We start from the raw sequence: 25,372 nt of genomic DNA on the forward strand, positions 1-25,372 counted from the left end.
GAATGTTTAATTAAACATTGATGACAATATTACAAAAGTTTTAATCTTCTAGCAGTTTAAGCATCCTTTATAATTATTTTGGTGATCCAAACATAATTTTCAGATCTGTATCTATATTTAACTAAATCTTAGATACTTCAGCAAAACCATTCTTTGTGATATGGTCAAAAAGAGAGAAGAGAATTTGATAGACTAAGAATAAATGATAAACATATTTTGCATGATTTTCTTTCTTCAGATTTTTAATTGTAAAGCTTATTTAATATATTTTATACACACACACACACACACATACACACACACACACACACACACACACACACACACACACACACACACACATATATTTAATATGCCTATATACTTTAAAAAAATTATGGAAAAGCTATATTTCAAAATTATAGTCCTTGAAAAAACTAAATTCCATTATAATTTTGTAGAAGGGATAATTCTGAAATATAGATGTAATAATCCTTCTTATTATTACATTAATTGATTACATTTTCAAGCTAAAGTCCCGCGAAAAATTTTCTCAGATCAACATTCTTTCATTTCCCTTGTAATCAGCTGTCACCTGTCCCACCGCCACTTCCTAGTCTGATGGGTGACGGCAGGCAAGAGGTTATCGCGATGCAGTGAACTACGACCGAGACAGACAGAGCCAGCTGAGCTATGAATAAACCGCGCCTAATAGTCATCGATACGCGTAATCGAGCCTCGGAATTGACCTGTGGGTTCCCGCAATCACCAGAGCCACAGGACAGGGATAGTCAACGTGCGCGGAAGAAGGAGCGAATCAAGGGACTTTGCTGTCGTTCAGCATGTCTCACCTGAAGACGGTGAAGGTGCGGCATGCAAGGGAACAGCATGCGCTGCAACCTATTGCTAGGATGCGCTTGGACGGCTTGGTACATGGCCGACCTGCGCCACCTCGACTCGTCTATCACCTGCCGATAGATTTATCAAGTATCGGCACCTCCATAATTTATACGTCTTCCCCTTGGCTCAAGTGAACATTACGACAAGTCTACGACGTATGTCCGTAATCGCTAACGTCGGCAGTATTCGCAACGGAGCATTGAGTTTCGTTTTAATGCGGATTTAAAGGCTTTCCAATCGCTTTTAGTCCTGGAAATTCGACAAATCTCAAAGTTTCTTTGTTTTATCCGAATTAAGATAAGAATTGAGAATCAACTATATTTCTTTTTTATTGTAATTTAATCTTTCGTTGGCAATGTGAAATTTTCATCTTTCATTCTTTTATTCACAACCGGGAATTTTCCTGCAACTTTAGTGCAAATTTTTATATTGTTCCAGACTATAAAAATCTGAAAAAAATTTTACATATCTGTGGAAGCACAATTCAACACAACAAATTTTTACTAATAGAAGTTAGATTATATCTTACTTATTTTTTTCTTACGAATTTAAATTTATCTATTCTCATTCAAAATTCACATTATAGTTTCAGAATATCGACTGTGTCTTTAAAGTTTAACATTGCCGGCAGACTGCAATAAATAAATTCTCTCTCTTAATTGATTAATTAGAACAACATACAAGCAGGGAAAGTGAAAATAGTTTATCTTAGGTTTTATTTGATTTTATATATTAGAAAGTATATATTTCTACATTCACATTATAGTAAGAAGTGTGTATGAATTTTTTCAATAATTTGAATTTTATCAATGCGAGATTGTATCACTGCAGTGCTATTTGAGATTCATGCTAGGTAACCAAACTAGCTTCAAGCTGAATTATTAGTGAATTTCGATCGAGTTCAATACAGTTAGCCTGCACGGAAACATTTGTTACATTGAAAATTGAAGTACCTGTCTGCCAAACATTCTGCGATCTCTGTATGTTATTTCGAGAACTTCATAAGTGTACACATAAAGGACAGCTGAAATATCTAAAAATTTAGCTACACTGAAAAAAGAATCTACTTATAGCTGTTAAATGTTAAGTGAAATAATTTCATTCAAATGTTTAGTCAAGCATGAAGGGCAATGCTACAAAAAGTTTTGACATTCCAGCAATCAGTTTGAGGATCCTAAATAATTATTTTGATAATCCAAAAACAAAGTTATTTTTAGATCTATATCTATAGCTAAATTTTTTAGATACTTTAATAAAAGTATTCCCTCCTTTATATACGATATTCGCAATTCGAAATTCGAGTATTGAGTTTCTTAATGCGAATTTAAAGACTTTCCAATCGCTTTTAGTCCTGGAAATTCGACAAAACTCAAAGTTTCTTTCTTTGTTCTATCCGGATTAAAATAAGAATTGAGGATTAACTTTTGAGGATATTTCTTTTTTACTGTAATTTAATCTTTTGTTGGCAATGTGAAATTTTCATCTTTTGTTCACAACGGAATTTTCCAACTTTAGCGCAAATTTTTATATTGTTCCAAACTATAAAAATCTGAAAAAAATATTTATAGTCGATATTCATAGTCGATTCTTATTCTTAATTAATTTGTTTTAAGTACGGTCTTAAGATGTCATAAGTCAATCAAAGGGTATTAATATCTTAAGGCATTACTTAAGATAGTCTCAAAATAAGAATGGACTATGAGATACCTCTCCATACAACATAAAATTAGCTAATTAACTAATAACTGAATTAATTCGTGACAGTTTCGGAAAAAAGAAAATGATTACTGATAAATATAATGCTTATTTCATTAAACATACATAACAATCGTCAAACGAATTTCACTTTCAATCCTGAGCCTGATCACAAGGTAGAGAATCTGCCGGGTATATTTGCTTCAAGTGAGATGTTACCATAATTTTCGATCTGCGCCATCACTTGCATAATTCATTTTCAGCCCGGAAGGTATCAGAGCGGTGGGCTCGTCCTCGTAAAGCACGAGTTTCAATTGCGAGCGATCCGGTTCCCGAAATTCGCCTTAATTACAGGATTTGCTGCTACAGATTATAGAGGATTATTAAAAGTACAGAGAATCATGTTTTCCAATTTTTACTTTCTTTCTATATTGTACAACTGTTTTTATCTCGTTATATTATATATCTGTCTATAGTCTGCCATATTTTAGATAATACTTTTATATAAGTAAATAGTAATCTCAGATTTATTATATGTATAACAATATAAACTTTATATTAGAAATTTTATATATAAAGGATATTTCTCATTCGAAATTCTAAATATGTAATAATTTGACAATCAAAAGAAATGTTTAAATAAACATCTGATAATAGTCAATTCATAAACTGTAAAGTGCTAAGTAACTGTTCTACTAATAACGATAATGACCTGCGGATTTATAATGAACATAAATTATACCATCTGAAGTTCATGAAGTTCGATGTTCGGGATTTTGACCTTTCGTGACCATTCGTTTTGATATCATTATTCGTGACTGGTTCTGGCGAGTCAAGACTGTGACCACGTGGTCGGTAACATTTTATGTCGGCAATGCATTCCGACGCGGCGATTTTCTCGAGCTCGATTAATCATGGGCGTCGCGACGGCCCAAGCCATATTTGTTAATGCCCATAATGTACTTTGATTGCCATTCACCTAATCTTTCTGTCTCTCTAGTTCATGCATCAACTGTGCGATCCTCTCGTATTAGACAGTACCGCATGCCAGATAATAAGATATCCATCCATCTTAACAGATTCCCAATTAACCGGTATTTGTCTTGTCTCGTTTCTTCGATCTTATGAGTCTTATGAATCGAACCGGCTCATCCATCTGCTGCATCATTGCTTTGCGCGACTAGAGGCTTCTCTCGCTCATTTCTACGAACGTTTTATGCGCGACTGGCGTGGGTGGAACAATTCGAACGTTGCCTGCAAGAGACTTATCTTCAAAACGGTTAACTCCCGCGCTTTCACCTAGACCATATATTTCTTGGTCGTTCATTCAGTTGTCCTTTATTGTTCTGACGCATGAATAACAGCGTTGTCTCGTGAGTTTTTTCTTAGCGTGGCTCTAATTACACGAATCTTTCCGTATATGGAAACAACGATTTTATTGAAGTATCTAAAAATTTAGCTAGATATAGATCTGAAAATAATTTTGTTTGATTATAATAATTATGTAAAAAACTTAAGCATGATGAGCAAGGTTGCAAAAGTTTTGCTATTCAAACAACCATCTTGGGCATTCCCTATGTATTTTGTCCAATATTTTTAAATCTTTAACTAAATTTTTAAACTTCAGCAAAATTGTTTCTTAATTCCGTGTTCCACACCATGTGTTTAATATATGCAATAGTGAGAGAAAAATATTTGATATTTGTGATTATAATTGCATGATGAAATAATTATGGTTAGGTGCTTTATTTTTATGATTATTACTACTACAACGATCATTTTTTATGTGTAGTTCTCTCATACATGAAAAATTGTACTAAAATAAACATTTTTATTTAATAAGTATAATCGAAATCAAAGTGAATAAAATTATTTTCTTAAAAATTTACTTACTATTTGTGTGATAATAATAACTAAAAAAATGTTAAGAAAAACTAAAGATGTCAAGCAGTGTGTATTTATTATTAGCATACAATTATTGACTATATATGCATGATTAAAACAACTATATAATTATCCCAAAAATGACTGTAAATTATAGTTAAATTATAGTAATTGCAATCATTTTACTCTCTCAATGTCAGTGTAAGCACGCATCTGTCTGACTTTGTAAATGTGATCCATCGTATATAAAGATACATGCGATAAAAATATGTGAGTTATGTAAACATAAAAATATTTATTGAAAACAACTTTCTATTTTTAAAGGTGCAAGATATATATGAAAAAGTTTAATATTTATCATTCTTCGTAAATAAACAGTAAAGCTATACAAAGTTGTATTCGCGCGATAATAATATATCGCATGTGTCATGATTTTTATTAACGTTACACGATACTTTTACATTCAGCAAGAATCGCGTACAAATAAAAGGTATTACATTAACGACTACAAAAACTCATTCGCATGCATATGCACGCGCATTAATTTTGATAGCATAATATTTATGGCACATATAAAAAAAAGGAACGATACTTATGATAACGAAGTTACAATTTATTGCGAGGCAATAGTGGGCGCTGTCGTAAAAGTTTGCATTAATGCAACGCGCATATAAATCGATATATCTTCTGCATATCTTAATTTAGATGTCATCATACGTTTGTGTTTTATGAGCGGTCGATTCTCACTGCTCTTTCGATATCTTCTGAATTATTAAAGAGATGCCGGCGCGACTTGATCGATGTCGATAGACTCATCAATTCCAAATTAAAAATACCGATAATGATGAAATCTTTAATTCAACTTCCTTATCGTTCAAGCTCACTCAAATGCGTACATTTGTTCTTATTTAACATATTCTACCGCTCTATCTTTTGCCAGATCGAACATCTACCAAATACAATTACCATTCTGCTTATCATTCTATACATATTTTATGTGTACATGTGCATAAAAGCACTTCAACCTAAATTCTTTTTTTATAGGTTTTTATTCTTATTTTTATCAATATTGTATTATTTTTCGTATACATTATTAAATCTGTAGTGTCAAATTTAATCTAATTTGAGTCGCAACTGCTCCTACTCAATATATCGTTATTTTATAATAAAGCAACAGAGTTAAGCAGTTCACATTGGGTTAAATTTAACATTATATAATTAATTTAATTGTTCTAAAACAATATAAAATAACGATATATTGAATAGGAGCAGTGGCGATTTAAATTAGATTAAATTTGACACTAATAGTATAATTTGCGTAGTAGCATTGGAGGTTTCGCACATAAGAATTACAGAATTTTTAATCAAACATTATTGTGAGTTGATATAAAATAAGTGCAAATATAAGTAATATTAAATGTAATTTTTTATATTTTTTTCATTTTTAACATAAAATTGATAATTCTCACTTACTCCTTAACATGTTTTTAATTGTATACTTTAATTGTATACAAGATTTTTACGATTCTGTAAAACAATTCGAAGATAGCCGAACGTAAATCGGTAATTCGCTATCCAATATTCCCTTAATAAATAATGTACTTCTAGTACTCTCGCATGTACATCATGTACATTTTTCCCTGTATTAATTGAAATCGATAACGGTGATTAGTAAGATCGGAATAATTTTTTTATAAAGAATCTTATTTGACTTTTTAGATTCTAATAAAACATTATTGTGACTGAACAATGAATTGCAATATGTCGTCTATCTCTTACGCGTAATGTACCTATACTTCAACGAAAATATAAGAAGCGAGAAACGACTATTTCGCGATTTCGAGCAAGAAATTGATGTATATAACTGCATTTCGAGTTTACTTTTATCACTATTGCAATTACGTCTTTGTCAATTAGCGTAATACACGAGACTGCATTTAATTATAATAAAGACACGTCAATATATGGCTTAACAAAGAAATAATCGTTCATGCCACGTTTGCGTCACACAAGTCGCGTGACACAGTCTTGAATAAATACGACGAAAAATGAACTTTAATTATTTCCAGAATGATTTCTATCGTGCAAACTAAGTGCATTTTGTGGCGCGTGAAATCATATTAACAATAAGAGAAAGATTTTTGGATATTTACGACTGCACTTGCATATTATAGTAAAATAATTATGGCTAGGGCTCCATTTTTATAATTATTACTCTATAATATTAATAATAACAATTATATTTATAGGTCTAACAAAAAATATAAAATTGACATCGAAAATAGATTATTATAATTATAGTTAAATTATGATAGTTGCAATTTTTTAAAATTCTTTTTTGTAGAAGTACATTGTACACATTTTAACACAATTATTCTTGTTTATACAATTTTTTAATTTAATATACCGACATTTTTATTAATTTATTTTTTACAATGTATAGAGAAAACGATTTTGCTGAAGTATCTAAAAATTTAGTTAGTTACAGAAAATAATGTATATTTCTACACATGTCGCAGCCATAATCGGTCATCTTAAATAATAAGCATACGTCAATATATGTATATATCTTTTATTCTGTTTTTATCATAATTAAATAATCTAAATAAAATGTTCACTTCGACTACACCCACCGGTATCTCCGATTGTCTCAACCCACGCGAATTTCTTCCTTTTTTCCTACAAAACACAGATATCGGCGTGAAAGTTCAGCGATCCCATCCGTGGGTTCCTTTCCGAGCTGCGAACATTCTGTGGATAGACTTACGGCACTTCGCGTGGAATAACGTTTAGGCGTTATCGCGCGCGTTATCTTCGCACCTGATGGATAACCGGTGCTTTGTACAACGAACCGCCATCGATAAATTTTCTAAACATCGTAGTGGCCCCCGCGGCACGAGGGATGAGAGATAATACTCGACGATTAATCGACCCAAGCGCACGGCCGCCCGCGCTAATCTACGCGCCGCGTGTACGCGGGCCCGGAAACTTAATTGAAAACACATAAAGCTTAACGAGTTCCGCAACGCGGGTGGCATGTCCACCCACCTTCCATCCTATGCACGCGCACGCGAACACTCGCGCATATTCCGTGCAGCTAATGCGCCCACCCGCTGGATTATACGACGCGTAATAATGGATGTTGCCGGGCGCGAAGCATGGAGTAAACGGGAACTACAAATCGTTCACTCGTGAATGACACAGATGTGTTCGAAATCGTCTTTCTATTTTGTTAAAAAAAAACTGATGCCTTTTAGTAATCGCTTGAATTCAACTTCAATGGGTGCTTTCCATTTGGTAACATAAATGTTGTTCTGTCTTTGTTATTCTCTGAATGTCGAGAAAGATAGAATGAGGTTTGTGTCGAATAAAGCTTGTGTCAATAAATAGGAAGCCATTATTAACCTTCCGAACTTATTGTTAAGTAATTTAACCAAAATCATTCATGAAGCTGGCTCTATAAAATCTATTTAATTTATATTAATAAAAAACATTAATTTAAGAAATCAAAATGATATAATTTGAATAAAAAGGAATGAATCCTAAGCATATTTTAATAAGAATATCAAAATTTTTAAGTGTAACTTAAAAAATTGAACTTAGCACTTTTTACAAAGGAATTTATAATTGAGTGGATCCAATAAACCATCATCAATTCTAGATTAAATCTTGTTCAATCGTTCAATCACATGCAATATTCTTTAATTTTTATATATAATTATTTTTATTACTGCAATGCTAATTCATGGAAAGAACGATATTATTGATTCAAATTTTTTTGGATCAAATCTGAAAATAATTTTATTGGAGCATCAAAATAATTTTGTTAGAACCTCAAACTTATTTTTTAATTTTTTTATTTTAATTGTTTTAGAATACTAAATTTATTTTTGCTCATTATTTTTTAATTTTCATTATTTGGGTGATCCAACAAAATTATTTTCAGATCTACATCGAGCAAAATTTAGGTCTTTCAAAAGCTCTTTTCATGTTTAACACTTTCATCCTTATTATATTCTTACGTTATATCTATTTTTACGTTAATATTTATCTAAACACGCATAAGCTCCTAAGCACAAGTCACCGTCATGGATTAGTACGTGATTCAAAAGTCGCGAAACTTAAATCGCATCATTGCAAACGCAAGATCCTACAACTACCTTTATCTCCGGGTCACGAGGCAAGCGCTTTATCTTCAACGCCCGCGCACCGCATCTAACGCTAGATCGATTCTCTCAGCCGATTCAGACAACCCCCTCTTTTTCTTGGCGGATTAGTGGGGTTCTTTTATTTGCCACTGGACACGCGAAGCGCTATAAACCTTCTCGAACTCCTACTTATCTCTCTCAATCAAACCTCCGACTTCGCGCGGCGATCTTTAACAGCGAGGCATTAACGTCGGATGATTATCCCTCAATTTGGCGGATTTTAAAAAATTTACGGTGCAAACTCTGCTCATAAATCGATGGATTAACCCCGGCGTTTAACATTATCAATTACCCCCTTTGATGTTCCCTTACGCGGACAAGAAGAAGAGAGAGAGAGAACGAATACCTATGCGCGAAGAAAAAAGAAAAAAGAAGTGAAAAAATTAAGAGTAAAGACCTCGCAAGAGTACGAGCGAGTTCCTAAAGGGAAGATGAAGGTGAAACGGACAGAAAGGCAAAACATGCTAAGACCACGTATTACTGTTAATGCTTAGGATTAACCCTGTCGCTGGCGTGGGCGAGGCGATGATATAGCGAACGCAAGAGGGATGGTCTCACCATTGGTATGGTAATTCAGCAACAGAAGAAGATGTTTATTACAAACACGCTGAGATTTAAAGTAATTAACAATTTTGAAGACAGTGAGGGTACCGCGGAAGAAGAATTTTTCTTCTCGAAGAATAAAATCCTTGAGAGGATTTTTCTCCTCGAAGAATAAAATCTTTCAGATTCTTTTTTGAAGAATAAAATCCTTGAGAGGATTTTTCTCCTTGAACAATAAAATCTTTTAGGAGATTCTTTTCGAAAAATAAAATCAAAATCCTATGATTTGATATAATTTTACATAATTTTATAAATTAAAGAAGGGCAATTTCTAAATGTATACGCAGTTATGAATGATTGTATCTACATATTTCAACTGTAATATCATTACACAAAATTCAAGTTAGCTGAGTTCAAATTTATAACCACATATTCGATCAAAATTAATTAGATTTTTTAATTAAATCTTTCCTTCTTTGCATATATGTATTATAAATAGTATAATATGGAAAGAAATGGTATATATATATATATATATATATTATTAATCTAGAGTTATGAGTGAACTAGATTGTCTGCGCGAATTCTATTTCTTAATCGTTAATTTAACTTCTTACCGGAAGCTAACCTCTTTTTATAGAAGCATAATTAAACGTGTCATCTCATATGCCAATTACAAGCATTATTATATTTTAACATCAGATATCGTTAATAGCTAGATGGAAAAAAGAAAACAAGAAAAAAACGATTAGAGTGAAACGCAAGACACCGACTGGTGAAGCTCTGTCACATCGCATCGTTTCCAGTAGTGACGACTGCGTTCTCCATTAGATAATGAAGATCATGGGTCTATAGAATTACGCGAAGAGTTAATGGTCATAACGAGACGTCCTGAATGAGACTTCAGAGGAAGAAAAGGAAAATGTCCGAAGCAGCGGCTAATTAAGCGAAACCGCCCCATCCGGCGCATGGAAATTGCGGCTAATAATACTGTTACTGTGTTGTTACATCGTGGTTCGATCAACTGAAATTATAATGATTCCTTGATACGATTCGAAGACGCTTAACCGCCTTCAAATCGCTCACGAGATTTCTGCCATGACAAAATAATTGATGATCGGTTAGATGCGTATCGAGAACAAATCATCGTCATATTATTTATTATTAATGGCAAACAGAATAATTTTCATTATTAATGAAATGAAATGAACGATTTTATTGCAGTAAAAATTTAGATTGGACAGAACTGACAGAACTGAAAATAATTTTAGACTATCAAAATAATACTGAGAAAAAATGTACTATAATAAATTTTGATAAATATTTGTTTGAATAATACTAACTTAACATTTATTTACGATAAATAAATAAAGTTACATCAAATTCATCAATTCTTGTATCAAATAAATACATATATATTTAATATTTATTAAAATTTAATATATATTTTTTTAGTATGATATTCAAAATATCGAAACTTTTTGCTAACTAATTTTTTAGATACTTCAGCAAAAGATATGTTCCACTTGATTGTAATGCTTGTAAGCATCATTTTATTCTTGTTTAACATTTGATAATTAACAAGGATGAAATGATGCTTGCGAATGTTTCGAACGCTAACTAAAATGTATTTAAAATTGTTCTTTCTTTATTTCTTTGATAATTTTTATTTATCTTTTGAAGTGAACAATGAATGAGTACTCTCTAAAATTTTTAGAATGAGTTTCATTCTAAAGAATAAAATCTCATTCTTAAAAATTGAAAATTGAGCCGTTCTTTTTCAAGACTGATTCAATTTTCATTCTTTAAAGTGAGCTTCCATTCCAAAAAAGAATAGTTTTGAGTTAAATCATCATTAAGCACATTGTACGTTCCAAAGAAATTTATTAAAACAAAATTATTATTTAAAACGAGTTTTTATAATACTTTGAATCTTCTTATCGCTCATCCCTATAGACTATAAACGAAATCAAAGGAATTTTTGAATTATCAAAACAACTCGGCGGTTTTGTGTAATCGAAATTGCATGATAATCGCATATGCAGGTAAACCATCGTAACGAAATGAACTTGCAAATTTACTTCAATTAAAAGAGATGATGAAGGAAGCGATTTCTATGATGAATGAAAGACGTGTAGTCAAAATATTATCGGCAATACGATCGACAGCAGTCTCGCAAAGCCGCCGCATCTTTCTGCTCGATCTCGCGAATGTATTGCCTTGCTAACGCGACTACTAATTAGTAACAGTAATGTCACGGGCATTTAACATGCTTGTCAATCGGCTTACAAATCGCAAAACGTGCTGCAAGATATACATATGCAGCGACCAGATTCAACGTTGGTCGATCGCGATATCAACGGGTCAAAGGTCGTCAAAACTCTCTCGATAGCGAAGTAAATTGCAATGCTATGCTATGTAACACGGTAATAAACTACCAATTTTTGAAGAATATAGAAATTTACGTGGAAACGATTCATGATAGTCGCGAAATTTCGCAGAAAATCTCGCGATCGTAATGATAAGCAAAGTTTAAGCCTCAAGTCCGATTATTCGTGCAATTCTGTAAAAAGAGATTATAAAGCGATTTGTAACACACCGTCGCATGGGATTGGGAGATCTCGTGGATTGAACGCTTGCGCTTTATTCGTTCCGTTGATTTATTCACGAGAAGTTGCATGAGCTACATCGTACTCGCCTGATATCGACCTTCGATCCTTGATCGCTGATGGATCGAGGGCACAGAACCATGACGTGCCACGGCATAAAGTGGCAAACGCGTAGATATCATATAATAAAAAAAAATGCACGTTGCTCCTTTATCTCACTTGTATCCGATATCTTCTCGGAACATCGTTATTCGCGATTTTACTTTTGAGCATCTTGCGATAGTAGCTATTACTCGAAATACGGCACGCTCCTTACAAGGTGCGAGAGATACTGCGTAATTATGTAAAATACCGTAATCAGTTAGATGGCAGATGATACCGGTTTTCAGAAATAGGTTTCCAATCTGCGAGAACGACTTCTTCCTCTTTATACAAAAATATTCCTCAGTGTAATCCGACCCCTTAGATTAGAAAACGAATATTAACATCGCCATCGCGTACAAGCAGTGAATCATGCTTTCCGTTAAATCGGGAAATCTCTCTTATAGAATCCCGTTTGGATTAATCATAAATTTCCGTAGCTGCAAGTTCTTATAAATGGATAATTTATTTATATAAATTTATTTATTGTATAAATTACCCATTTATTGATAAATGTTAAGATTCGTTCTGCAATTTGAATTCAAATAATTCATGTTAAAACAAAATACAATTATTTACTTTCTACGTATTTCACGTTTTATCCATCTTGCGTTCTGATCATCGTGTTTTTATTATAGATAGGCATCATAGATGGTGTCCCTCACCTTTTGCGTGCAATATATATTTTTTAGCTCTTTGTAATTATCCGATTTATCATAAAGCAATCTTGTATGTACGCAATCAAGTTATTGTTATTATTAACATTTTTCTAGCAAGCAAGCAAGCAGGGATAAATGGAGGAAATATATTTTTTTTGCAGCGTCCCCGTCTTTGCCACCGTTGGGCGAAACAGCGTGGGATAGAGATCATGATCGAAGCCGGGAGAGGAACCGGGATCGCGAGAGGGTGCGGGAAAGGAGCGGCGAGAACGAGAGGGAACGTCAACAGGAAAGAGAATCCGCGATCAGAGAGAGGGAGGTGCGGGATCGGGAAAGGGAACGCGATCGCGACAGGCAAAGGGACAGAGAAAGAGATCGGGAAAGAGACGTATCGGTCTGCATGATGGAACCACCCGAGTCTGTCTTCATCTCCCCTACTGCGGCCCTTCTCGCGTTGCAGAGGATAAAGGACGCTTCTCTGTAAGTATTATTATTCACCTGTTGCGTCTCCCACTTAGACAGGCGTGTCCGCGTTGCTTGAAGACGAGAGAACAGCGTTGAAAGGAGAATAGCGTTAAGGCTGGGTACAATGTGATTGAGAGCGCGTAATAAAAATTGATGATTAATTGATAATTGATATTGCCGCCAGCATAACATGTAATGATATATGCTAAACAAGTCCGCATTGTGGATGGATAATGCGGGAAATAATTTAATGTCCCGCTAGTGACTCTGGTAATTCTAATTTAAAAAATTTTCTCTCGCGAGAATCTAAGAGATCATCTAAGGGAGAATTCGCACGGGTAAAACTTAAAACATATATATTGAAAGTGCCACAGCCAATTTAAATAACGTAACAAAAGTATCTCTATACTGAGAAAAACGTTGTTTATTTAATTAAATTAATTTAATTGTCTTTATTTTATTTTGTTGGATACTGTATGTATTTATATGTATACATTTCAACTGTTCAGAATGAAGACGTGCAAAGTAAACGCACGACAATGCAGAAACATACGTGTGTTTAAATTTATTAACTGTGCCATTCGAAATACAAAGACTGATTTTATTATCGCTTTACAATCGGTCGAAAGCAGCAGGGTACTCATTCACGATGGTGATTCTTACGTATAGTCGTATTTCATCGAATGCATAAGTATGTCCAGGGTTAATAGGACGAGATCGTGCGCTCGCTGTAAATCTCGTTTAATTTGCTCTCGCCGCGCACCCGCGCGATTGTCGTTTCCATTGTGCCCATGCTTCTCCCGCGATCCATCTAACATTATAGAAACCGTGTTCTGACACACACTAAGAAACATAGTAATCTCGTGACACCCGGCGCACGCTAACAAACCTCATTTTACACGTCCCGTCACGATTTCTTTCAAGCACGCGCCTAAGTAATTTCGACTCGCTCCTTTCGCCCAATTAGCGTGACGCCGATCCATTATACGCTCTTTGCAAATCAGCGTATCTATACGGCGCGTTGCGCACGAGCTTTGTTTGGCCCTTATCCTTGAAACGGATCTTTCAATTGGCGGTTTTAGTTCGTTGGAAAAATTGATCGTTATCTAAAAATATGAAAAGACGTGTGAGAATCATTTTAAGCTTAAATTTATTCAAGAATTTAGTAAATATCTGGTAAGCGATTATATAGTTCTTTATTTGAATTTTATATAGTCATTTTTATCTTAATTCACGTATGATGAAGAAATAATTATAAATCACATCCGATGTAAATTGCAGCTTTTGTGTATATTTTGTATCTCTATGTGTACGTTGAACACATCTTAAATGGAGTAATTTACATACACACGCAACACGACTCCTAATATCCATGTGTTGTGGACATTCTTTGTGAAAAATCTGCGAATTCGCCGCATAGAAAAATATATATTAAGATAAATTTCTCATTTAATTAGTTTATATAGAGATGTTTTGATATGATTATATTTTGCATTGAATTAAATTAATTTTTATTCTCTAAAATCTTTTAAAAAGTACAACATCACTTACAAACACACAATCCAGTACATTTTATAACAAATATATACATACTTCTCAGTTGTTTTTTGTCTGTCTATTAAATTGTCGCACAGAAAGAACAGTTTTGTTGAAATATTTAAAAATTTTGCTAGATACAGATGTGAAAGTTTTTGTTAGAAAAATAATTATATAAGAATTTTAAGCATGATAATACTGCAAAAAATTTTGATATTCTAGCTTAAATCTATTATAATTATTTTGATAATCTAACATAATTAGTTTTAAATCTAGTATCTTCTAAATCTAGTTACATTTTTAAATTCAGCAAAAACATTGTTTCCGTACTTTATTATGTCTAGCTGATCAGTGATTACAATTTTTCTATCATACCACATTAACTTTTCTAAGTTTTACTTAGTTAATTTTCAGTGAATGACATTACATAAATGTTCCTGTTACATTTTGACAAATCAGATTGTAACTTCTGTCTACAGTAGGAAGCCGTCTATAGAGTGCAACTGTGCATGATTTTACTAGTTAATTTCGTAGTTTTTCGTTTAAAATACATTGCGATGCGTTTCTGCGACGTGGCTCGCAAACGTGCGGTCTTCTCGCCACTATAACGCGAGGGTTAACGGACTGTAACGTATACAGCAAGATCGTTAGAAAAGTATGTTAGGAGGCAATATGCAGTTGTTAGTTCATATTGAAGTACAGCGAATAATTAATTTTCCATGGCGTTTATGTGTCGACAGAGAGAGAAATGAACAAAGACACATAGCTGGTACTTTCTGAGGGGCGGATTGAGGTAGACGCGAGCCGGATTATCGCGACTGGGAACGGATTTATGTCAGTTCGCGCAACACGCCGTTCTAGTTTATAGCGTGAATGGTACGAGGAAGGCCCTCACATAGCTTCGATGAAATACGGCGCGAGTAAGAACGCGTCAGTACCGACATCGTTTTATCTAGCCAGTTTAAAACTTCTCCAATTCTCGATCACGGCCCGAATCGCACGTTGCAGATTAGTATCGTTCCGTAATTTATTGTTCCGATGTGAATTTATATAAAATATCGCTTTCAAGTAGAATAACTTCACGTCGACGAGCCATTACGTTAAATAGTAAAATTATAATGATAACAAAATGAATACATTGTTAGATATCAAAGAAGTATAATATTAGTAATATCTAATCCTTTGAGTTAAATATTTTGTCATTTTGGACTTCTGTGTGTCAAAATTAAATTGCTCAGCTTCAAAGTAAACAATATATTATATCCACATATGTACTTAATAAATAATAAACTAAATTTGAGTCAATTTTAATACATATTTATTTTGTGTTTTAGTTTTAATACACTGCTTGAATAAAATCGTTCATTGTTTTAATTAAATTAACGACGTATTAAGTAGGAGCTGTGGCGGTTTAGAAATGATTAAAAATAATTCAAATTGTGAGTATAAATATGAATTTAATAGTCCGGAGTATAAGAAGCATATTGAAAATTCAGGAAAAATTGTGATTCAACGTGATTAAATCTAAAATAATCAGAGTCGAATTTATTGCGATCGTTTAAAAGCATCAAAATTTTCGATACTTATGTAATTCCTTCAGATCACCTCTCGGTGCTTATCTTGTTTTTTTCTTCATAAATGATTCGAGGATAATATTTTGCACTGCGTCAAATTGACTGATACAAATATGGCACGCCCTAAAAAACGCGAGTCTATCTATATTGTTGCCACGTACGAGTTTCGTGGAAAAACAAGTTCTACCAGAATTCAGTGCGTCAAGTTGAGATTGATCGAGCCGATCCAATATACCTTTCTTGTTCCATCGATTGGTCCGATGCCATTCGGCCGATTGCGCGCTTTCGACGAATCGCTCGGTTTTTCGAGTACTTATTGAGAAAGGTACTCCGACTCGAAACGAAAACTTCGCATTACAAGTAACATCGGAAATTGGTACATTTATCTAGATGAAAAAGCAATACATTATCTGGGAAAATAAGTTACACTGATTTTACAATAAAGAAAAACTCAAATTGTACTAATTTAAATTTTAACTGTTAGAGTAAATAATTTTACACTCTGTGTGATAAGAATTATCAAATTTAAACTTATTTTTTTTAAGTCTCTTGTCTTTAAAAAATTTTTTTCTTGATAAATTTTTATTTTTACTCACGCAACGTGGATATCTAATCTATCCTTAATATTACTTTTTTAATCATTTTTACTTTTAGAATGTTAAATAAATTTTTTTAATATAAAAATGACAGTGTTAATCCTTATAAAGGGTTTTTCAATAAGGACGCTCGATTTTTAAATGTAAATAAAACGAGTTGTATGTGAGATATCCACTCAATTTTTTTTTTATTTGAAAGAATATTTTATGGCATTAAGTATGGAATATAACGTCGCTCATCAAATGTCCGCCGCGGCTTCGCTTGGTGACACGTATTCGGGCGATCCAATTTTCGATGACTTTCTCGCATAAATCTGGCTGAATTTGCTGGCATTTGTTATGTTGACTTTGAGAGCATCAATTGTTTGCGGTTTATTCGTATAGACCTGCGATTTAAGATAGCCCCAAAGGAAGAAGTCTAAAGGCGTTAAATCGCACGATCTCGGTGACCAGTTCACATCGTCGCCGCGCGAGATAACCATGCCCTCAAATCGCTCGTGCAGAATGTCCATCGTGGCATGCTGTGCACGTAGCACCATCCTGTTGGAACCACATGTTATCGGTATCCATATCATCCATTTTAGGCCACAAGAAGTTGCTTATCATCGATCTGTAACGCTCGCCATTGACGGTTACGGCAATGCCCGCTTCGTTTTGAAAGAAGTACGGACCGATGATTCCGCCAGACCAAAAAAATCCGCACCAAACAGTGATTTTCTCGGGATTGGAGATTGGTGTATCTCGCGTGGATTGGTATCGTCCCAAATTCGACAATTTTGCTTGTTCATATATCCATTCATCCAAAAATGGGCCTCATCGCTAAAGATGATTTGTTTGGCGAAATTTTGGTTAACTTCCAACTGCTCCAGAACCCAATCAGCGAACACACAGCGTTGTCTATGGTCGTTTACCTTAAGTTCCTGGGTCAGTTGAATTTTATAGGGATGCAGACCCAAATCCCGACGTAAAATTCGCTAAGTTGAAGTCATAGAAAGGTCAAGTTCTTGTGAACGACGAGAAATTGACCGCCTCGGGTTTTCCCGTACAGCTCACGGGTTCTCACGCACAGCAGCGATGTTTTCAGCAGACCTTGCGTTTCGGCGACATATTGGTGTTGACTGATTATTTATCGAACCTGTTGACTCGAATTTGGCCATCAAACGTTGAATAGTCGATTCGGCAGGACGGTTGTGACGAGGATAAAAATCACGTAATGTGCGGAACGTTTCTCGAACGGAGCACTGATTTTGATAATAAAATTTTATGATTTGCACATGTTGCTCAACACTATGATCTTCCATAGTGATTTGCCATACACTATTAAACAATTCACAACAAATTTGACAGGTGTCACTTTAACAACTGGCTACTATGATCTAACAAATTTCGAGCGTCCCTATTGAAAGACCCTATATAAATAGATATTACACAAAATCACATAGCGATCATTACAAAGTGACTCTGGATTACTCTGACTTTTCTCCCTTGTGGAGATTAAATATTGTTCGGTTCGTCTTTTACTTGTGATATTATGATTACTTTTATTGGATTGAGAGAAAAAGAAGAAGAAAAAGTAGCTCTGACCCATGTACTTTTATATACGGTTAAATTAGAATGAACTTTGAAATATTAAAAATGAATTATTATTAAATAGTTTATATTATTTTAATAGTTCATATCATATTGTAAAATACACTGTGGCTTTAAGGAATAACTGAGAGTTATTCCTTAGAAAAAGAAGGAGTGAGAGATCATCTGTCGCACAATCGAGTCTACATGTTATAGCGCAAAACAATTGATGAAGACGTCTCTCGTTCAATATAAGAATTGATATTGGTAACGACTGGAACGGCAAATTTTTTGTCGCTCGTTTCTTTGTCGTAATCAATGTCATCTCAGATATATAGTGTATAGTTACGAGGATCGGGTGCAAAAAGGCACGCAATCCCAAGACCGATCCTTTCATAATTCGCGGCATGTTGCGTTACGCCGTTTTATGAATCGTGTTTGATTTCTTCTTCGACAATATTACTTCGTATCTCCTTGGTCGTTTCATTTTGAATGACTTTACCTGCCTTTAATACAATCAAAAACTGGTCACTGAGTGAGTTCTTCGCTTGTACCAAGAGAAAGACATAAGTCGGATTGATAAACATTAAATTCTCAGAAGGTATAAAAATAAATTATAATTAAGAAGAATTTTATTCAATTTGTTGAAGTTTATGATTTGATCTCGGCTATGAAATTAAAAATATGAAATTATAAATTTTAAAAAAGAAGAATATTATATTGAATGTTATAATTTTATTAATGTAACTTTTCAAAAGCTGTTTTTATTTGTATTCACGTTAGGATTAACTTTTATGGATTTAATTATCTGATTATAGCGTGTTCCACAAACGTCCGGCGCTGGCAGCGGGTATCGGTTTGGGTGGCAGAGGAAACGCCGGCGTTGGCGGAAACGGCGGCAATTTAGGTGTCGATGGCGAATGCGGCGATGCGCTGAAGAGACGCAAAGTTCATAGATGCGACGTTGCTGGCTGCGACAAAGTTTACACGAAGAGCTCGCACTTAAAAGCGCACAAGAGGACTCATACTGGTAAGTTAGTGTTAATTGCAAGAATACATAGCGCTTTATCAATTTTGTGGAATAGTATTAAATAATTTCGTGCAATTTTTTCTCTAAATGAATTATACATCTATATTTTCATGTCAAATTTAATTTCTTTCAAAAATAATATATTTTTTTATCGCCGTTACTGTTTCACAAAAAAAAAACTGAAATATGTGAAAAATTTTGATGGACTATATGAAAATAATTATATAAGACACTTATTAAATTGATTGCTAGAATGCCTTTTTGCATCATTATATTTATCATTATATTTGAACATCCTATTATTTTAATAGTGTAACAAAATTATTTTCAGATCTGATTTTCAGATATCTAATTAAGTATTCAGATACTTCAACAAAACGTTCTTTCCGTGTTTGCATTCATTTTTGTTCAGTTATTCTATTCAAGTGTTAATTTCAGAATGCTATTGAAATGAGCGAGGTCATTGAGCCCTAAGTTATGAGCCCTTTCAATGATCATTAGAAAGTCTAATCTGCTAAAAGCTAGGATAAGTGGAGACAAGTTTTTAAAAATTTTGGCCGTTATTAATTCTAATTTTTTTGACCTGATATTATTACTAGAACAGAAAGTTATTACTAGAACAGAAAACGTGATATAAATGATTTCAATTTTTAAACAGTTTTGTGTTATTATTTTATGTTACACGTTTTATTTAAGTGTTATGGGGAAATATACATAATTGAACTGCATATTTTATACCTTTTTATATTTCGAAATTAAATTTTATGGTGCGCTTATTCTTTCTTTTCTTTTGACTTAATAATTAGATTATTTGTTTAGATTAAAAATATTTTATCGTCAAAATATATAAAACTTGTGTTTTAATTAAAGTGGTCTATTTTTTATATGATATTTTGTAAAATTTTCGCACGATAGCAATACTGTATCACTCAATAACGATAGCATTCTTAATTACAGCACAATATTGAAGATAAGAACTCTCTTTGATCAGGTATTCACGAACGAAAGATACCGCTATGTCGAATACATCACTGGAATTGCAAATAGAAAAAGTTAAATTACGTAGCGTCGTCGTATCATAAATCTCTCCATTCCACAGTTAAAAAGCTAGATAACTATTGGAACTTCAGTTAGGAAAGCTAATCAAGATGAAATAAATCAATCGATTCAAAGAAACAAACGCATTACGTTCCTGATGATCACTATGTACGATCGTGACTCACTGTGTACGTCAGCGAACGTTGGATCGCGCGTTTCGTCATTTTAACGTCAATACCTTCTCTCCCATACGCAGTTTTCTTGGTTTATCCTATTGTTTTCAATATTGAATGTCTACATTAGATGTCTAAAGGTGCGGTCCATTTGACACTACAAATGCTTCGAAGCATTTGATTAGCCAATCGAAAGAAATAATTTTACTAATTGATTAATGAAAAAATTGCTTTGAACTATTTGTAACATCAAATGAATCGTAATCCTAGATTTGTAATTGTAAGCATTGATTATCACATTCACATTTTGCCTTCCTTTTTCTTAATGAAGTTGGAAGGAAAAGCCCAGAATTACAAATCTTAAGATGACCTTACATGATCAATAATACTGTCAGTATTAATAAATACTAATAATATATGATTGTACAATTAATATTAATGTAGAATATTGACGTGATCTGGATTTTGATTTTTGAATATCTCTCTCAGTATTGCTTTATTCATGTCATAATACAATAATATAATAGATAATATATGTAAAATTAAAATGAAATATATTGTCAATAATATTAATTGTAAAGTTAAAATATTAATATACATTTTCAGTATTATTAATGCAATATTATTGATCAGTATTATTGACCGTGTAGGATCATCTTTAAACAACACTACATAAAGATAATCATCTATGCAGGACACTCGAAATCAATGAACGTATAGCATTTGTGAAAAAAGTTAACGAAAAAGAATTTAATTGCGATGACAGAACGCATCGTCGTTATTGTATGCAACTACGTATACAAATTATACAGGATCTCATTCAGCAAAACAGTATGATGTGAGCTTTTGAAATGAGCGAACGTGGAAATCTCTTTTTCTGCTCATCTATAGAAGAAACTTCGATACGTAGAAATTGGGAATCGGATTATCTTCATCTCCCCATGTTAAATCAGTGCAAAACATCTTATTACCATATATCATCGTGAGTGCGTTGTTGATCGTATAAAATAATGCTTAAGTTGATCGTACGATAGCTGACAACTTGTTGCCCAGCTATGTCAAGTCGGCAAATCGTTAGTCATCGAACATTCCTTTAGTATTTACGAGACGCTAGAATTAGACGTAGTAACCGTTCACGGTAGCTGTTCGCCGTGAAATTTACGAATTACGAGCTCAAGAAAATTGTCATTCAATTACTATAAAAAGGCAATTTTCAAAATCAATTTTTCGCACGAATTATTTAATTGTAAACGAAAATTCCTGATTTTGTTATCAAATCGGTCAATGACAGTCATAGATTTAATCACGCGTTAGTTTGCCGTGTTTCGCGAATTTATATCGGAAATGCTGTGACTCTTCTGCATGCTGTAGGATGCAACAGATAAGAGGCACACACGGCGTGGCGCCGTGCTATCCTTCGCCAAGATTTTTCGCGCGCGTGATCCGCGGTCCGTCGAGGTCAGAGGTCGCCGGCATTCGCACGCTAGGATTCACGACCGTGAAGCCTCGCGGAAATTCGATACCGTTCCGCGACGTCGCCGAGGAGGTGCCTCTGTCCAGCAACGAGGGTGAAGGGGTGAGAAGGGGAGGGAGAAGAAAAGATTCGCACTTTTATCCGCTCTCGTATACGGGCGCCCCGCGTATACATACAACCCCGGTCATTTATTACCACGTCATGAGAGAACTTGGAGGAGGTCGCGCCGTTCCACGCGTTCTGTTCCATTCCGTTCTATTCCTGACCGTGTAGATATGTACGGCGTGGCGCGGCAGCGGTGGCGGCAATGGTGGTTGCTTTAGGAATTTCCGGTGGATAGGTACCTTCGTGAAGGCATCGCCGCCGTCTGGCGAGGGGCACAGGCGGCGAGGAGAGAGGGCGTGGTCGTGAGAACCAGGATCTTTTGTCTGGTCCATGGTTCAAGCGAGACGCGACGCGATCGCGGTGCTCAACCCGGAGACGCTTGCTTATACTTATAGAAATCTTCGAGGTCTTCGTTTTTTCTTATCAGGTTGATCGCCGTACTTTGTGCATATCTTTGAGAAATTAGGAGGAGCGAATTTATTTTTTTTTTTTAATCAAAGACATCATTCTATACTCGAACAAAAATTATGATAATTTACAATATATGATCTCTTTACTAAAAATATCTAATAGCTTATCACAAAAATTGCAGTTTTACTATTTTTTATCACTGCAAAAAAAAAAACGATTGTTGAAGTATTTAAAAATTCAACTGTATACAAATTTGGAAATATTTTTGTTTTGAATTGTCAAAATAATTACGTAGGACACTTGCTAATTGCTAGATTGTTGCAACTTTTTGTTGTATTACTCATCATGTTCGCATCTCCTCCATACTTTATTTTGATAGTTCAGAATTATTTTTAGATCTATATGTACCTAATTTTTTTAGATATTTAAACAAAATCGTCTTTTCCATTCAAGTTTCAACATTCTATAGCAAATAGTTTAAGCGTCCTACGTAATTATTTTGCCAATCTAACAATATTTTTAGATTTGTATCCAAATTTTTAGATACTTCAGTAAAAAGTTTTTCTTGTATACTAATTAAAAATAATAAAATTTTAAAATTTTTATGATAAGCTATTCAACAATTTTAATAAAAAGATCGCACATTGTGATAGTAATTTATAATTTTGTTAGAATAGAGAATTTATGATATTTTGTATTATCCATTTCGTTTTGTTTCTCGCTATGAAATGGAATTGAAATCGAGTTAGTCACGTTCTGCGCTAATTATAGCGTACTGTAGAATATATATCAAAGAATTACCATTTCTTGTCCTACCTCACGAAAATTCTGCGTACCATCTTCTTCCTTCATTTTCTCTCCACTATTCCGATTCTGCGGAGAGAAACTCGCTTCGCAGATCGGAACATGCTTCGCGCATTAGGATACTATTACGGTAGACGGTTTTACGAAATTCTTGGTGCGCAGTGATCGGCTGATAAACAAAAGGTCATTATTTGACATACCCAGACCTCGTTGTGTATGTCGTATTCACCTCGCTTCGACTAATAATTGTTTCAACGACTGCAACGCCCGCTTCTAGCGAATCGTGCCGTCTATCTGTCATTCTAACACCATTGAAATATTCTTACTGAGGTGGATACCGCCTGGATGTGGGAAATGCCAATTCATTGATTACTGTCATTTCTACCATTCCGCATAACTCGTTCGTAAATCGCGCGATCATGATTATCGTTGCGAAGCCGGCGGGAGTGATCATAAAATTACCTCGCTTTGAGGAATAATGGGCCCAGTTCTCAAAGACTCATGATTTCAACAGATTTTGCGCACTAAATATTGCGGTTCGCTCATTTCGCTATATTTTACGAGTATTTCATTCTCGATATTTTTCAACTTAACAATTATTGACTAATCAAATAATATTGGCAAAAAGAATATACTTTTACAAACATGATCGAAAACAAACATGTCATTTTTGTCATTTTTGTTTTACAATCCTTAAAAAAAATCATCCTTTTTATTGATTAGTTATGATAATTTTAATATTCTACTTAAATTATCAATAATAAATCCGGAATAATTCGTCAAAAGTGATCCGAAATATAACCAACAGTTTATATTTACCTTGATTAGATGAAATGACTAAATTCAAAATAAAAAAAATTTCTTCTTCAAACTTTGATAGTAATATTCTCTGTAGAAAACTTTCTTTATTATTTATAAAAATGACACAATTCAAAATGTGCCATTCTTGTAAAAGGTATCACGATTTCTTTGAAAACTTTAAAAATACAAATGCTATTTGGCGGACGGATTGTGAAGTTAAGTTAGTTTATTTTTAATGATTGATAGAGTAGATAATCTTTATCTAACTCATTCATATACTAAAAAATACAATATTTCTGATTGAAAATGAACGAATCAGAATTTCCTGATTACATTTATTAGAATTCTAGTTGAGATAATCGGAAATTCTGGTTAATACAATATTTCTGATAAAATCTATCAGAATTCTCATTTTTATCAGACTAATTATATCAATCGGAATTTTAGCTATCTCAATTAGATTCTAGCAGATTTAACTAGAAAATTCTGATTCGTTCATTTTCTATCAGAATTACTATTTAATCCAACCAGACTATTTTTCTTAATGTAGCAATAATTCGAAAATTACATTTTTTTAAGTTGCGTAGAAATGATATATCATTTTCTTTTGAAATAAGAGAACGATATATTCTGTTAAATTAATGATTATGGATTTTTAATTATGATATAAGAATTCTTTTCATTCTATTATAAAATTCTTTTCATAATAGCGGATTAAAGGGCAAAATATATTATCAACAATATTAATTGCTTCAGCGATAGTCGTAACTGAATGTTGTTCGTATTACGCGCCTCATTGACGACGTAACGGAATAATAAGAACTTAATATTACTTTTAATATCGACGAATAGCAGTATACACAACGCACGCTGTTGCATGTAACGAGAACTGCATTACAGATAGAGAATCATAGCTCATTATGAGCGCATGGTAAATCGCCTTTGCACGATTATATGGTGAGAGATGTTTCCTACGCCCATTAGCGTACACATAAAATTCCTTATCTACTTGTGAGAAATCACATAGCAACATGTGTATCTACAGGTATCTCTAATTATCGTATTTCCCTCGGCTGAGGATGATTCCGCGTGAGTAAGAAATGTTTGCCACGCTTCTTTTAAATACATCGTTATTTTCCGTGCCAGAGTTTTCCGCGAGCCATGATTTTGATTGACTC

At 33.7% G+C, this 25,372-nt stretch overlaps 1 protein-coding gene across 1 annotated transcript in view; it reads left to right on the forward strand.

Annotated features, from left to right (window-relative positions):
• The first annotated feature begins 821 nt into the window (after positions 1–821).
• Positions 822–25,372, forward strand: part of LOC108691647 (Krueppel-like factor 7) — a 36,046-nt gene continuing 11,495 nt past the window's right edge. Inside the window, exons 1-3 of the mRNA XM_018199498.1 lie at positions 822–966; positions 12,780–13,098; positions 19,177–19,388. Coding sequence (XP_018054987.1) covers positions 822–966; positions 12,780–13,098; positions 19,177–19,388 — 676 coding nt within the window. The remainder of the gene's footprint in view (positions 967–12,779; positions 13,099–19,176; positions 19,389–25,372) is intronic.

Source organism: Atta colombica, unplaced genomic scaffold (assembly GCF_001594045.1).
Source record: "Atta colombica isolate Treedump-2 unplaced genomic scaffold, Acol1.0 scaffold49, whole genome shotgun sequence".
In the NCBI taxonomy this organism is placed as follows: Eukaryota; Metazoa; Arthropoda; class Insecta; order Hymenoptera; family Formicidae; genus Atta; species Atta colombica.